General features: G+C 41.7%; 1 protein-coding gene across 1 annotated transcript in view; it reads left to right on the plus strand.

The window, feature by feature from the left end:
* Positions 1 to 16989, plus strand: part of LOC133456470 (alpha-1,6-mannosylglycoprotein 6-beta-N-acetylglucosaminyltransferase B-like) — a 293267-nt gene that overhangs the window by 113576 nt on the left and 162702 nt on the right. Inside the window, 1 exon segment of the mRNA XM_061734986.1 lies at positions 13754 to 13863. Within this exon segment, the coding sequence (XP_061590970.1) occupies positions 13754 to 13863 (110 nt within the window).

Genomic DNA, 16989 nt, shown 5'->3' on the forward strand with positions numbered 1-16989 from the left:
AGGCCTATAGTACACAAAAAAAGCGCTGCACATATGAGAAAAAATGTCTACAACCTGAGTACAGACAGGTCTGAAAAAGAAAAAGACACTACACAATAGGGCTGCACGATTCTGGACAAAATGAGAATCACAATTTTTTTGCTTAGAATTGAGATCACGATTCTCTCACGATTTTTTTCCAACATAAAATTTATTGCACTTATTACTTTAACTTTGCAACAGCTGAACAAAAATATAATAACAATAAACATCTCTTGTCTTCTTTACACAAACCTTTGAATAATTTAAACAATAATGGCCCGGTTTCCCAGATCAGTTAAGTAGTTCTTAACAGCGAAAGACTTCTTTCAAACCATCTTAAGGAGCCTGTGAAAGAACTACTTAACTGTTAAGAACTACTTAACTGATCTGGGAAACCGGGCCAATAACAATTTTGAACAATATTTGTTCCTCCCTGAGTTGAACACCCTTTCAGAAAGGGGACTTGTAACAGATCCTGTAGTTCTGAGGCAACAAATTATTCCTCTGGCTGCTTTTTGCTGTAACAGCTGACATTGAACATAAAAACAATAAACATCTCTCTTGTCTTTAAATAATTTTAACAATAACAATTTTAACAATATTTATGTGCAATATGTGTCAGGTGATGAGAAAGGTAGATATTTCTCCAAATGTAATCCACAATCATTAACAAAATATAACAAACATGACAACATGATAGTTGACCATGACAGGACTACAACAACCTAGAACATAGGCCTAGTCCTTTTTTTATGCAGCCATCTTTAAAAAAAAAAAAAAAAATTTTTTTTTTTTTTTTTTTCTTTTTAAATCGTCGTCATTTAAATGAGATTGCGTTCAAGCATGAATCGAGATCGCGATTTTTTAACGATTAATCGTGCAGCCCTACTACACAATATGAAACCAAAGTCAAAAGGAAAGAACATGACAAGCCGACAAGGGATGGCATATAACTAAAATAGGCTACAGTAGCCATGACCACAAAGTAAAGGCTGCATAGCAATCTAAAGGTGTGTTGTAATACCAAATATCATCAAGTCTGTAAACAGTCAAGAAAGAAATTACAATGGACAGGTGATCAGTGGTTCCTTCCTGGATCCAGATAAAGTTAAACAACAAACAAAGAACATAAGAAAAGATGATTGCATTTCCAAGACTCAGACAGTGAGTTCATTCAAAGTACAAGTCTGGAATCAAATCAGAATGAGAATCAGAATCAGAAAAAGCTTAATTGCCAGGTCAGACATAAATCAGACGAGAGAACTTGACTCCGGTTTACACCATTAATACGGACGCCAAAGTGCATCATATAAAGTATTACCATGCGTCCGAAATGTAGAATACATTGTTATTTTTCCATTAAATGCCTTTTTTTTTTTTTTTGTGCTGCACAAATACGGAACAAGTGATTTGGTGTGAGGTTTGCCAGCCGGGGAGAGCGAGCAGCGGATGGGAGAACAGAGGTGCGTGGAAATGCATCTCAAAAATCCGGGCCGGCCACGAAGCTCACGGAGTCTCATCTGCGTGAGCTTCATCGCTGCTGACACACTCCCATGTTGCGCTGAATGGGACTTGATGTCTGATGCCGCGGCCCGTGATTCGCCCAGAGGGCAGCCACTCGTTAAAGCAGAGCACGGAGAGCAAGAACAAGAGAGGGAGGGAGACGGCAGGGAACCTGAGAGAAAAATGAGAGCGGGAGGACAGAAAACGATGCCGAGTTGATTCGCTGTGTTTTTAAGTGCTGAGGATGAGAGTGGAGATGGCTGAGTCCGCCCTCCGGCGCTGGCTCTCCAAGGATCCGCGCTCCGGCTCTGCTTTACCTATTCCTCCCCCCGTTAAGTACCCATCTAAGCTCCGTCAGTAACAACACTCATCCCAGAGGGCCTTTCTGTCCACAGCTGTACTTAGTGTCATGGCTCAGCTCGAGGTTCCCAACAGAGGGACAAACAGTCTCTTTATTTTTCTGGATTTCCAGTCATGTGACCAAACGAGCAACCAGTAAAACCTCGAACGAGCACATGACTTATTACAATGTTAGGATTTATTTCTTTAAAAATTGTGTTATAAATCAACTGCACGCTCACCTGATCTGGAGTATTCAGGAGTGTGTTCACACAAGACATCAGCAGCAATGCTAGAAAAGCATTTGTGTGACTGGAAAGAGTTATAACCAGTACTGGAGTTGAGGGGGGATGAGGGGGGATGGCATCCCCCCTGAAATAAAAACGGTCAAAATCATCCCCCATGTAAAACTGCCATCCCCCCTTTCCATCCCTTATGTCATTTCATCAATGAATGTGGTTTTACTGCTATTTCAACATTTAGAGTCATCACCAGAAAAATAACACCAGAAAAATAACTTATTTGACAATTTTCACCTTTTTCAAGTACATTTTCACTTGAAATAAGTAGAAAAATCTGCCAGTGGAACAATATTTTTTTATCTTCTCATTACAAGCAAAAAAATCTTGTTCCACTGGCAGATTTTTCTAATTATTTCAAGTGAAAATTTACTTGAAAAAGGTGAAAATTGTTGTTTTTTTTCCAGTGATGAGTCTTGTTTTAAGTGTAATGAGATTTCTTTTACTAAAATGACATTTTAACTAAAAATAGGACAAATATTCTTGTTAAGATTTTGAGTTTTTGCAGTGATCCATTTTACTTATCCTGTGAAGGACAGAGTCATATTGATAAGTTCAGAAAACAGTTTTTTATTGTGTTTTGATGTATTTGATGTAAGCCCAGTGGATATTTAAAGCTTACAGAAGGCTGCATTTAACTGCTGCTATGTCATTCCTGCAGTATTTCTGCAGGTGTTTTGGTCACTGCTATTATTTGTAATATATTATATTATTTGTGATCAGCACAAATTTAAATCCACCATCCCCCCTGATTGTTTTTTACAACTCGAGTACTGGTTATAAGGGCAGTCTATCGTTGTATATCGAGAAATATTATTCCCAAGATTATTCTCCCCAGAGTCCTCACAAACACCAGGAAACTGGACCACATTACACCGGTCATGAAATCACTACACTGGCTTCCAGTGAGTCAAAGGATAGAGTTTAAAATCTTACTGCTGGTTTACAAAGACCTGAATGGTCTTGGACCAAAATACATGCTTGATCTGTTAGTTCCTATGAAGCTCCCAGACCCCTGAGGTTCATCTGGATCTGGTTTGTTGTGGTTCCAGAACCAGAACCAAGCAAGGTGAGGCAGCGTTCAGTTATTCTGCTCCTCACCGGTGGAACAAACTTCCTGTAGACCTGAGGTCTGCTCCAATTGTAGATCCTTTAAATCAGGACAAAAACATTACTGTTTAATTAAGTACTTACCTGCTGTACTCTACTGCCCTTACTTTTTAACAACTTGCTCTTTTTATTATTTTACCTCTTTTCTTATCATTTTATTTCATTAGGGCCCGAGCATTGACAGTGTGAAGGCCCTATTGTATCTGTGGGAATTTTTCTCGTTTTTTTTTCCTTCTTCTGACGAAATGAGGGCCTTTTTGCCCCCCTAAACGTGCCCCAAAAGTCACCGAATTTGCATTAATGGGCGTGGCCTAATGGCTCAACAGCGCCCCCGGGAAAACTTTGTGCCTCAAGCCCCACAATACGGTTTGACGTACATGCACGAAAATCGGTACACACCTGTATCATGTTGCAACTTAAAGAAAATCTCTTGGCGCCTGAAGGGCTCGTTCATCGTTGCTTTCAGATTTAATTTTATTTTTATGTACTGTTTAATTGTGTCTTGCCACTTTTACTGTGATGTAAAGCATTTTGAATTACCTTGTGTTGAATTGTGCTGTACAAATAAACTGTTTTTATGTGTTTCTGTGGAGCTAAAAGCTACAGATGTCCTGGTGTTCTGGTCCCTGGGGACGGTGATTGAAATGCTTCGCTGTCACTCAGGAGACCTGTGTATGAACAAATCAGTGGGCAAAAATTAATCTGAAAAAATCAGAGACTGATGACGTCTTGCAAAAAACAGTTACTGTAATTCAAGTCAACGCAGCTGCTTAGTCTCTTATATAATACTTCTGTATTGATTTAGGCAAGGCCAGTTTATTTCTATAGCACAATTCAACAACAAGGTGATTCAAAATTAAATAAAAAGCATTATTTAAAATTTAAACAAAAAAAAAGAAATAAGAGCAATAGATTTTTACAAATACATAACAATTTTAATAAAACACATGATTTTTAAAATTTAAACAAAAAGAATAGATTAAAAATCTGATAAAAAATCAGTATGTAATGATTAAGTTTCTAAACCAGTCTAAAAGTAACAGTGCAAGTTTAGAGCTTTACCCAAATGTTAGTCTTTGTTCAGTAAGTAATGTCACACTGTAATATGACGCGTTGCTGCTGAGCGGCAGTTGTGGTCCTTTCATTTTAAGACCTGATGCAGACAACATTCTGTCCTGATATGCAAAACCTTCAGCAACAGCGCCACCTGGGATTTCTTTTTAAGAGAATACAGAATCGGCAGTGGAAATGGGCTGCGATGAAACAATGCAGCAACAGTTCAGGCTGCTGTGGTTATTGTTGTTTTCCGGCCACCGCGCAGCCCTCCTGTCTTCCTGAGTGTTAACGAGGAATTATTGTTATGCAGGTAGAAGTCAGGAAGATCAGAAGCAGAGTAGTCCTGTCTCTGTTGCGTGATTAAGATTAAGAGAGTCTTCCTGACTTGTTCAAGGCCAGAAAAACACTGGCTTAAACAAACAGGTATTGGAAGATTCAGGCGCGAGTTACCACAATGTCGAAGAAGAAAGACGTCAACAAAGATCGACAGTATTGGCACTTTTCCACTAATACCTACTCGGCTCTACACATCTCAGCTCGGCTCCACTCAACTTGGCCTGGTTTTTTTTCCATTTCAATTCAGCAACTGAAGCAGAAGAAGGAGGGTTGGAACGAAGCTGCTGTGACGTATTTGATTGTGTGATCTAGACGAAGAAGACAACAACACTAAAGATGTAGAACATGGAAGAGATAATAGATGTGCTGCTGGGTCTTTGGCTCTTGTTCGATATCAAGTTAAAAAATGAGAGTGAGAGAAGCTTCAAGCGGCGATGCTTTTAATTATTTTAGTTTGTCTCGGCACTGCTGGTAAAAGTCCGTTGGTAGCCGCAAGCAGCTATGAAGTGACAGATATCCTGGTGGATCTGGTCGTTCCTTATCGCCCGTCTAGATCCCTTTTTAATTCTCTCCTCAGCCACCAGGTTTATGAACATCTGCACCTCAGAGTTGGATCACCAAACAGACTTTTGTGCTGCCATTGCCTGTCGAATAAAATTAACAAGAAGCCGCCGTCAGAGCCGCTCATTCGCTGATGTCACATCCTGACTCAGACGTCTGAAGGCTGAGTTATGGTTCTGCGTCGCGTACCACACGCCGTCACTGACGCCGTCACTGACGTGCACCTCCCAGAAATTTTAACTACGCGTCGAGGTGACGCAGACCAAGCGCAGACGAGAGGGCTGTGATTAGTTCACTTGGAAGCAACGCATTTCCGGTTTCCGGTTTGAAGCAGTCGTGAACTTTCAGCGCTCTTTTCTTCGTGTATGTGTGATTTTTTTTTGTTGTGTTTTTTTGCACAATAGTTTTCCTTATCTCTTTGATTCACTGTGACCGGAAAAAGTCGGATAAACCATTTAGGAAAATATTGCGAATTAGCGGTCGCGGGGGTACTGCACCGCGGCGAAATAGAGTGACGGAGAAGTCCGAAGGGTTCACGACGGCGTCACGGTGACGGCGTAGGCACGGCGTCGTTTTGACGTAGAACCATAATTCAGGCTTGACTCCAACCCCCCGACCAATCGGTGGCCTGTAGTGTGATGATGTCAGATACAGCCGACTCAGCCGCTTAGAACATCGGCAGTGTAGAAACAGAAAAGTATCTACTCGGCACGTTTAGACCCCTAGTGGGAAAGAACCAAACCGAGTGGAGTCGAGCCGAGCCGGGCGGAGTAGGAACTAGTGGAAAAGCGCCATAAGAGAAACAACTGTTCCAACCATCAGTGGACAACTCACAAAGCCTTTAGAAAGAATTTAACCTCCATCATGCTGTTGAGACATTATTCAGACAGTTGTTAGTCTTGCCTGGAGTGGACATACGGACCAACGCTCAGAGAAGATCCAACCCATACCAGCTGTACAGGCATCAGTTGCTGGGTATTAGAGTTGATGATAGCACGGGTGTGTTTGGAATGCCTGACAGTGTGATGGAAATTCTGCTTCGGCCATTTGATTAAACCAAAAATGCTGAGAGCAGCAAAATATAGCCTTAGCCCAACTAAGGGCCCGATTTACTAAGATCCTAAATAAAGAGTACTAAATTGCGTGTGCACTGAAAAAGTTTGCGCGTGCTGTTGTTGTGTGTTTTGCGGGTGATCAACTAAGATTGCGTGCGCAATTGATAACAGGTGCAAACAGCAGTATTTAAATGAGATGTTGCGCGTCTTACGGTTTGCGGCGCAAACTTTGCGCCATGGAGAGTGGATGGAAAGCAGGATAGTCGCAAGCGCAAAATGAAATTTGACGAGTTGGAGTTATAGAGATATTAGTGGAAGAGGCAAATTGTTGTATTCAGCACCCCTGCCGTGAAAAGCACCCCCTCGTATATTCAATGATAAGTAGACCAAGAAAAAAAACAACACACTGACACTTCAATATATTTATATATACACACTCACACAAACACATACTTAGGAGTTTATATTATATATATTTACAAATATTATGGAAGACAACACAGTAAGCAGGCTATTAATTAATGACATCAATAACCATTTACCCGATTTTTTTTTTTTTACCCGAATCCATGAGCGCATTTAAACATGAATCATTAACACAAAACTGGACGCTAAACAGACATGGACAACAGTTCAGTGGATTGCGTGTGCTATTTTGCGCATTTGAGAGACGCAGTCCTCTTTGCACGCTGTTAGTAGATCAGCTTGCACTTTGGTTTGCGGGTGCTGTCAAGTTTGCACATGTTTTTACACACGCAAACCTTTAGTAAATCGGGCCCTAAGTGTGCAGACTGGTAGTTCGCTCAAAAAAGAATATCACTGACCTTAAAGATGTTTTTCTCTACTCGAATCTTAAGAATGAATCTGAATTATTACGCTTCCTTTGTTTCATTGTCATTCTGCATCGAGACGCCTCATGTTTTTTCTGACCCTTTTGCAACTGTTCAATTAAATCTACTGATATCTAAATCCTCTCTCAAGTCTTATTCTTGGTAACTAAGATACTCAGTTTCAGTCCAGTTATTCACAGAGTTGGAAAGAACACATTAAAGAGCTTTTAATGGGTTTTTCCACAACAGACAGCAACACACCTCTTGTTTTACGTTTACAAATCTGTAGAAACTACAAAACTGCTGGAACGATGTGTTTTGGACACACAAGACCATAGTAGGGATGCCTTCCCATAATGTACAGCAATTTATTTTGGTAAAAAAAAAAAAAAACTAAGCTAAACAGGTAATTCAGCATAAATACCTGATAGCAGCTGTTAAGCACGGTGGTGGAGGGTTCATGACCCAGTAATTGCAGACTGTGTTTCCGAGTATCCCACCGATATAATGAACCATGGACCGGAAATGGATAGAAAAGTCTCTCTCAGGATTAGTAATAGAGACTCACTTTGTTAGCTACACCATCTATAGCTACAAAGAGGAGGAAGAAGTGATGGATTCGGCCAGCCAGGCCACAGAAATCCACATATCTGGACGATATTAAGTGCATTCTTTTGCACACATTTGTAAGGATGCTGCCTGAACTCGCCACAGAGCCTGAAAATATGCATTCGATTGTGTCCTTAGAAAGTCGAACTGCAGCCAACATTGATTCCTTTGTGCCGTAGCGCCCGTCCTTGGCATCCGACAGAGGATTTCCTTCGTGCCGCTGCCTCTCCCACATTCATTCTCCCGTTTTGTCTCCTCTTTGCTGATTCTCGTATCAGTTTAGTTTCCGTCATTTGTTAAGGAGCCAGCTGTCTAGGTTCATCAAAGGGACTGGAGACTCAAAGCAAGAGCCGCGTAACACTGGGCCATCAAATATGTATATCCTCTTTTTTCTTTGATCCTAATCGTCATTTAATGTTCGAACGGAGCGGTTTTGTTAGCTAGGCGCGGAGGATTTCTCTATTTTACTGTCTCTCTCAACACGAAACTCCCCCCGGTACCGTTGGTCTGTTTGCTGTAGATGCTTCATCGACTTCCCTTTATTTCCTGCCAGTTTGTATTCCTGCTAACTCTCCCAGTGTATGTTTCTGTCTCATTATGTCGTCCTATTTAGATCTCAGTGTGCAATTCCCATCGTTCAGCGTTTTCATCCATTCCTCTGCCTCAGTCTCCGATAACAGCCTCTTTCCTCGACGCCCGTGTTCATCTCTGGGGGGGTAGTTTATGCCGTAGCAGACATCAGATCTGAGATTAGAGGGTCGCCCTCTGGAGAGGCCGGCTTACATAGCCGAGCCCTCCTAAAAGACAGCTTTACGGGAGCAGAGGTTAGCAAACAAAAGGTTTTCACACTTTGGGCTGAGTACATCGCAGCTTCTGTTTCATTGCTGCCATAACCATGTCTGGCTTTTTTATTTGATTTGATTTGATTTCGAGTAAAATGTTGTAGCTTACAGAGCTGAATAATAGCCATTATACACGATTAGATAAAAGCCTGTCTGCAAGATTCGTAAAAGGGAACATTCAATCATTAACAGTCAATTTTAACCTATTATTGGGGTTCAGATGGAATGAATTACAAAGCAGCATACGTTTCTGACTAATTGTGTAGTTTGTCACTATTAAAAGTATCTTAGTGTGACAGTAGTTATTTTTATTCATGTTATAACTGTTGAGATTAATAGCAATTATATCCTGTTAATCACTTCAAAGTGCTGATGTGCTGGGAATTAAATGGCCAATTTACGTGAATGTGTGATCTGATCTCCATCTAATTGTCAATAATAGACAAAGATAATATGCTCAACATAATTATCATTGTTTTATGCTTATAATAAACAAGTGTCAGGGGGAAAAGTGAACCCCAGAAACGTTCATGGTGCTGGTGAAAAACAGTAAGAAAGCGCCGTAGACTCCTGTGATGTCATGGACACATTTTTAGACCAGTGCTTTTGAAGCCTCTTTTTTCTTAGTGGCGCCATTGTTATGAAATGGGCCAACAGAGGTGGGTAATAACGAGTTACATTTACTCCGTTACATTTACTTGAGTAAGTTTTGGGAAATTTTGTACTTTTAAGAGTAGTTTTGAATCACTATACTTTTTACTTTTACTTGAGTAGATTTGTGAAGAAGAAACTGTTCCTCTTACTCCGCTACATTAGGCTACGTTGAGTTTGTTACTTTTCTTTTATCCCTTTTATCCACGTACGCGTCAATCTCATGACATCACTGGGTGATTCTTTGGGAAAAATGTTTATTTTTGCATGTTTTGTCACATTTACACAGACTCAAACACACACAGAGTTTCTATGAGTTCATGTTTGTTCTAGTTCTGCCTGGTTAAAAAAGAAAAGTACAAAGGCTTGAAATTTTGTGCTACTTGTGCTTAATTTATTTTTTGATTCTGTTATTATTTTATTATTTATTAAAGTACTTGAATTTACTTTAAGATTATTTTAATTTAAGCTATTTTTTATTTTTTTAATTAATTTTAATTTATGTTATTGATTTAATTTGCCTGAAGATGATTATTTTGTACTTTTGTCTGTTTGAATGGTTGTGTTAAAATAATAAATCAGACGTTACTCAAAAGTTACTCAGTACTTGAGTAGTTTTTGCACCAAGTACTTTTTTACTTTTACTCAAGTAATTATTTGGATGACTACTTTTTACTTCTACTTGAGTCATATTATTCTGAAGTTACAGTACTTTTACTTGAGTACAATTTTTGGCTACTCTACCCACCTCTGGCCAACACATAGTCAAAGTTCAGGGGGCCGTCCCCGGGGCCTGGCTGACGGGCCAGAGGGTCGTTCTCGGGAATGGGACTTTGGCTTGGGCTGTGGTGTAGGCAGAGTGCTGGGCAGGGGTCTAAGAACCGGCTGGGGCGCGGGCAGAGTCCTAGGGGCCGGCTTCGGGGGACATAGAATCCTAGAGGCCGGCCAATATATCCAATATAATTATTTACGTTTGTATTGAGAATGGTGCAAGTTAAATGTATGTATGTGTCCCTGCAATGTATGCGTAATGTTGTATGTTTGAAAAAATGTAAAAAACAACAATAAACATATTGTGGAAAAAAAGAAACACACCATCCAGTGTAAACACAGACCACACACACTCACATGCCTGATGGTGTGAAGAGGAAGTTTCTCACCCCGGAGAGGAAGTGGTTTTAACCGTGCAGGTCAGTTTCTATTTCACGCTCCAACCAAGTGCCTGCCAGTCTGCATCGCCCGCCACTAACAGCTCCACTTCTGCTGGGATGTAACAAAAAGGAAGGTGACAGAGGGGAAGAAGAGAGGGAGAGGGGTGGGGGGAAGCGATCAGGTGGAAAACGTTAAGAGCGCCTAATCAGGCGAGAGTGAAAGAGGAAAACACAAAGAGGAGAGATTGTGTTGAGAGATTTGTCTACTTTCAGGTTCCTGCGCTTCACCTGTTTTTTTATTTTTATTTTTTTATTTAACCTTTATTTAACCAGGAATAATCCCAAATTGATTCAGAATCTGTTTTGCAAGGTGGACCTGGCCAAGAGAGTAGTCAAAACAGTAGGTCAACGTAAAATACACACTTGAACAACGGCAACAAAACAAAGATAAAAACAGCTAAAACAATTGGACAAACCACATCATTACACTATAATCACCAGCTGGGTTCGGTTAGAGAACATGTGCATGCAATAGCCAAATATTCCTCAATCCGAGTTTTACAATCTTTCGTTCCAGGGAGATAATCCAATTTAAGATGACTCTGTTATGGTTTTGATAGTTCCTGTTTTATTTTGAAGCCCGTGTCTTTGTGTTTCAGTTCTGGTTTGACTTTCCTGTTTCCCATCTGCCCTGATTGTCTGCACCTCTGTCTCGTTAACACTTCTGTATATCTCGTCTTGTTTTTCCTTTGCTCCCTGCTGGTCCGTACTGTTTCCTCCCTCTGTGTTTTCCCAGTCAGGTTTTTGTAGTTTTTGATTCTTGTTTAAGCTCTGGTTTTTGTATCCTGCTCAGCAGTGTTTTGGTTTTGTTTGGAACTCCTGCTCTCCTACATCTGGGTCTGACTCCAACCGCAATTCCTAACAGACTCTGCAATTTATACCAGGACGAGGGTGCAAATACTTTGAAGGCCCGTTCCCCAAAGAGAGTTCGTACATTATAAATCTGTCATGCCTGAGATTTTAGAAACCATGAGAGAACACAAATAAGGGGGCAAGTCACACATGGCCTTATAAAGAAAACAATACCAGTGTTCCCAGCTACAATTGGACAAAGAAGGCCGGCCAATACCGTATTGGCCCGAATATAAGACGACCCTGATTGTAAGACGACCCCCTTTTTCAAGACTCAAATTTGAAAAAATACTTTTTAAACACCAAATTAAATTTTTATACAGAAAATAATTATAGTACATCTTAAACAAATGATTATAACAATATATTTGAGAGAAAAAGCCTGTTATTTTGCCTCATTCAAATCATGATCTTGAAGTTTGCATCATAACTTCTTCCACCCACTTTTCTCCAGATTGTCGCTATGTTTCTCCTTTTCTGTTATCTTTTCTGTTATTTTCTTCTCTTTTCTTTCTTACCGCTATTTTTAATTTTTCTTCTTCATGCTACTGCTATTTTTATTTTTCTTCTTCATGACGGGGGTTCCTTTGGCCTGGGGAGTTAAGTTCAGCATTCGCTTTAAAGATATCTGGCGCCATCTAGCGTTGTGAATGGGTATAACGTCTAGACCTCGAATGTAAGACGACGCCCACTTTTTCAGTCTTATTTCAATGCAAAAAACACCGTCTTATATTCGGGACAATACGGTAGTTTCATGAAGACCACAGCGAAGAGTACGAAAACCTATATCTGTTATAAATCTTGCTGCATGAAACACTGAATCCAGCATTTTCAGAGAGGAAAGATTTGCATTCATGTATAAGATATCACCATAAACAAGTATTTATACAAAGGATCGTTCCGACCTAGTCGGTCTGGTACTAACTCGTATACAACTAGGTACAACTGTAGACTGTAAAAAACAATGGATGAAGTCATGTGACTTTTTTCCTTAACACTGCTTAAGGTTTTTCTCCCACTAGGGGAGTTTTTACCTGCCATTGTTTATGTTATGTTTTTTTTTTAATATATGTTTATTGCTTTTCAGAATTTCAGAGATACAGAACAAACAAATGAAAAAACAAAAGATAAAAGAAAACCCTACCCCACCCTCAACATAAACAAAACTTGAACAGATTCAGCACATCTCGTAAGAAAATAGTAAAGGTCACAATCACTACAATAAACTAATTCAAATTAAAATTAAAGCTGCAAGCAGCGATGAACGGGCCCTCGCGCATGCAATTTGCACCAATTAAGGTCAAGGACTCTAAACTAAGTCCGATGACACCACCAACGACTCTTTATGTGAAACCATTCAAAAGTTATGGCCGAAAATAGGAACTATGAAATATCGACCAATCAGAAGAAGGGGCGGGGCTAATTTGCACCAATGAAGGTCAAGTACTCAATACAGAGTCTGATGACACCACCCATGACTCTCTATGTCAAACCATTCAAAAGTTCTAGCAGAAAATGGGGACAACCAATCAGAAGAAGGGGCGGGGCTAATTCAGGCCAATGAAGTTCAAGGACTTAATACCGAGTCCGATGACACCACCCACATGTCTTTATCACAACCCGTTCAAAAGTTATGGCAGAGAAAAGTTTTCTAGGGGGCGCTGTTGAGCCGTTAGGCCACGGCCATTAATGCAAACCATGAAATATCAAATTTATCACCAAGCCTGGCTTGCGTGCAAAATTTGGTGACTTTTGGAGAACTATCAAATATCGACCAATCTGATGAAGGGGGGGCGCGCTTTTTGGCGTCTAGCATCGCCACGGTAACACTTTTGAAAGAGAAAAGTAATGCGTGTAGTCGCAGGATGGAGACGAACATTTTGATGTATAACACACCTGGGTGCACGTTACGGTTCGGGCTCTGAAGCGGCTGAAGAAATGGCATAAATTTCGCCAAAATTACACCATTAATTCAAAATGGCTGATTCCTGTTCGGTTTCGGCCATGGCGCCAGAGACTTTTCTTTAAGTTGCGACATGATACAGGTGTGTACCGATTTTCGTGCATGTACAGTACATCAAACCGTATTGTGCGGCTTGAGACACAAAGTTTTCTAGGGGGCGCTGTTGAGCCATTTTGCCACGACCATTAATGCAAACCATTAAATATCAAATTTTTCGCCAGGTCTAGCTTGCGTGCAGAATTTGGTGACTTTTGGGGCACGTTTAGGGGGGCAAAAAGGCCCTCCTTTCGTCAGAAGAATAATAATAATTCCTACAGATACAATAGGGCCTTCGCACTGTAAGTGCTCGGGACCTAATTAGTAGTAGGCTACACACAGAAAACTCTGGGTCATGTTTTGAGTCTCTGGAAAGCGCCTAGAGACAACTTGTATTATAATACACGCTAAATATATATAAATAAAACTGAATTGGAATTTAATTGAATTGAACTGGTTTGTGTTTGTCTTGTATGCAGGTTTCAACCAGCCGGCCTGGTGGAGAAGATCCAAGCCATCGCCCAGAACGTCTCCAACATGGCCACCCGGGTGGAGCAGATCCTGCAGAACAGCCTGGTGCAGAGCAGAGGTACGGCATCGCTCCTGTGGTCCTCTCTTACCCCTTTCAGAGGTATTATCTTGATCCGGACCGATATTACAGATGTGATGGTGCTTGGGTCGGTGGACCGGAGCAAACGGCCGAATGCTGTTTGGTTCAGATTGAGCACAACAGTCCCGTCTGATGAGCTGATTTCATCAGGTTAATCAGCAGGTCAAGCTTCTTTCAGTGGACGCTGATTCCCTGAGTGATCTGGAGAGACTCCAGTACGCTTTCATTACAGCTCGCCTCGATTACTGCAACGCCGCTTTCCACTCATCCACCCGTCGCTTACAACTGCAGCAGATTGCTGCCGCTCCTTTGACCTGGCTGGAGGAAGAGAGGCCGCATCACGCTGGAGTCGAGGCCTCTCCGCCGGCTTCCTGTTCAGGTCACGGTTGATTTTAAAACTCTGTCATTAGCTTTCAAAGCTACGAACCCGCCAGCAGCTTCTAATCTGCCTGAATGGCTTCACGGCCCGGCCGGAGGACTGAGGTCAACCAATCAGCTGATTTTGGATTTAAAACCGAACCCGTTATTATGAGTCTATTATGTATGATGACCATGACTTGATAACAACTCAGTAACTGAACTTTGTCCTCTCTAAACCTTCCACCAGACCGTTTTCACGCCTCACCTTGTCGTCCATCCTGGAAAGTAAAAACTTATTTCGCTGACGAAAGCTCATTTAGTGAATTCCAGTCCTGAAAACTCCCCCAACAGTTAGAATTTCTCACGTCTTCGTTGAACAGACTCATTAAACATCGGCGGTGCTGGCAGAAAAAGTGAGTGAACCCATAAACTGATTACTTCAGTGAAAAAGATAAATGGACACCCAACAGGCCTCGAGTCCAAGTAATGAACCAAGTTTGGACGAGGACCCGGGAAGAACGGCTCGGGGGCCGAAGACGTCGCCGGAGCTGGCGAACATCTCTATTCATGAGTTATTGAACAAGCAGGGGGTTCAGGGCAGAACGCCACGGATGATACTTAAAAACAAGCCTGCAGCCTCACGGTCCGCAATGCGACTGAAAGTTTTGTGGACCGACCAAACAAAACTGGGAAGACTACTGTACGTGGAAATGAATCCCCAGGTCGACCAAAACCTCCCGCAGGATAATGTCGGGGTGACTTTTCACCAGATGCACCGGGATGATGAGTCCAAACGTGGAGGCAAAGCCACGGCAGGATCGGCCAGAGTCAGTCAGAGTCCAGACCTCGGTTCATCACCGAGACTTAGATTAAGCTCAGAACACAAAACAGGATGAAAGTGTTTGTTTATCCCGACTTACACCAAGTTATTTGTTCTGTATAATAGTATCAGTGCGAGCAGTCGGAGCAGAGCCGCAAGTGAGAACACTTTAAAGGAAAAGTCAAGCAAGTCAAACTTCATCAGCTCAGTGAGAGCAGTTGGTTCCTTCACATTTCATCACTTTCCTTTGTATATTTTATTCTTTTTTACATACCGTAGATGACCATTTAGTAGCCCGGGCGTTTAATATGCTAAATCCACTTGGACCCCAGGCGTTTATAAGAACCAGGCGGGTATTTGCACCAGGCTACAATTTATTTTTGCAATGAGCAGCACCAGACCATTACTTACAAAGAACATATGAGATCACCATAGTACCACTGGAACTAAAATTGTACACACTGTACACAACACAACACCTCACGAAGAGCTCCCAATCACGAATCGTGAGGTCGCAAGAAAATCAAGCGTGTTTGAAATCCTGGTCTCTCCTCGTGAAGGAATCACGGTTGAAACAGCTGCGACCCGATTGGACTTATCCTTTCACAGAGAGCATGCACAATCTCTGATGTTACGTCAAAAACTATTATTTGTAGTTTAAGTTTTGCAAATTCACATTACAAATCATGTTTTAATAGCAAAAAAAAGAGCGCATTTCCACGTACGGTGCGGGTCGCCGCATAACCTACGCCGTAGGTCTGCGTTGGTGTAACGCAGAACCATAAATCAGCCTTAAGTGTGTGCGCTGTCTGCTCTTCAGAAAACCTTTTTTTTCTCTTCTCATTTTGCTGTGACGCCGGGGTTCCTCCACCGAGACACAACTTTTGCGGTACGCGTTCTTTGTTGTGTCTAAAAATGATTCGCAGTGCACACACCCAATCAGAAACGGTACAGATATTTTGGGATTTTAATATATAAAAAAATAAAATTATAAATAATAAAGAATCCCCATAACCTTTGATCGGGTGGGCACACACGGAGCTGATCAGAGCAGTATGAACGATACTGTACACAATACAATGCAAATACACTGTTATTACCAGGTTATTACCGGTAGTCGCCCGGGCGTTTAATTGAACCGGCGTTTACTATGCCAAATGGGCTCGGACCCCGGCGGCTATTAGAGCACAGGCACGTATTTGCGCGCGGGCGACTATTTGGTCATCTACGGTAAATGCATAATAGAACTCATCCGATCATAGTTGGTTTTTTGTCGCCTGTCGACCTTCGACAGTACTTTCGTGTACTTTAATGAACAACAGCCTCCTCCAACGTCACCCTCTCACTCTCCCAGCGGGGAACAGTGAAGGATCGTGGGACAGAGGGAAACCCGTTGCAGCCACAATCAGCTTCGCTAGAGCAACGGACCGGAACCTTCCCGGAAAGCAGTGACGCAGAGAGAGATGTCAGCTTTGACTGGATGTGCGTGCTCTCGTTTGACGTGCCGCCTTCCCAAAATCCTTTGTGTTGGCCATAAACACGGTTTATCACTCTCCATGGAAGATGAATGCGATGCAAGAAATGCACCAATCTACCTGTCAATCACCTGCTGCATTCGTCCCTCAGTCCCACAGCCGACTCAGCCGACTCAGCCGCTTAGAACTTCGGTAGAATAGTTACAGAAAAGTATCTACTCGGCACGTTAGACCCCTAGTGGGAAAGAACCAAACAGAGTGGAGACGAGCTGAGTAGAGGAAAAGTGCCAAAAGACACACACACACACACACACACACACACACACACACACACACACACACACACACACACACACACACACACACACACACACACACACACACAGTCGCAGCTGCTCTCTGACCAACTTAGAATTGTACTTTGAGACGTTGGTGTGATTTTATTCTATT

The sequence above is a fragment of the Cololabis saira genome, chromosome 1 (genome assembly GCF_033807715.1).
Source record: "Cololabis saira isolate AMF1-May2022 chromosome 1, fColSai1.1, whole genome shotgun sequence".
Taxonomy (NCBI): Eukaryota; Metazoa; Chordata; class Actinopteri; order Beloniformes; family Belonidae; genus Cololabis; species Cololabis saira.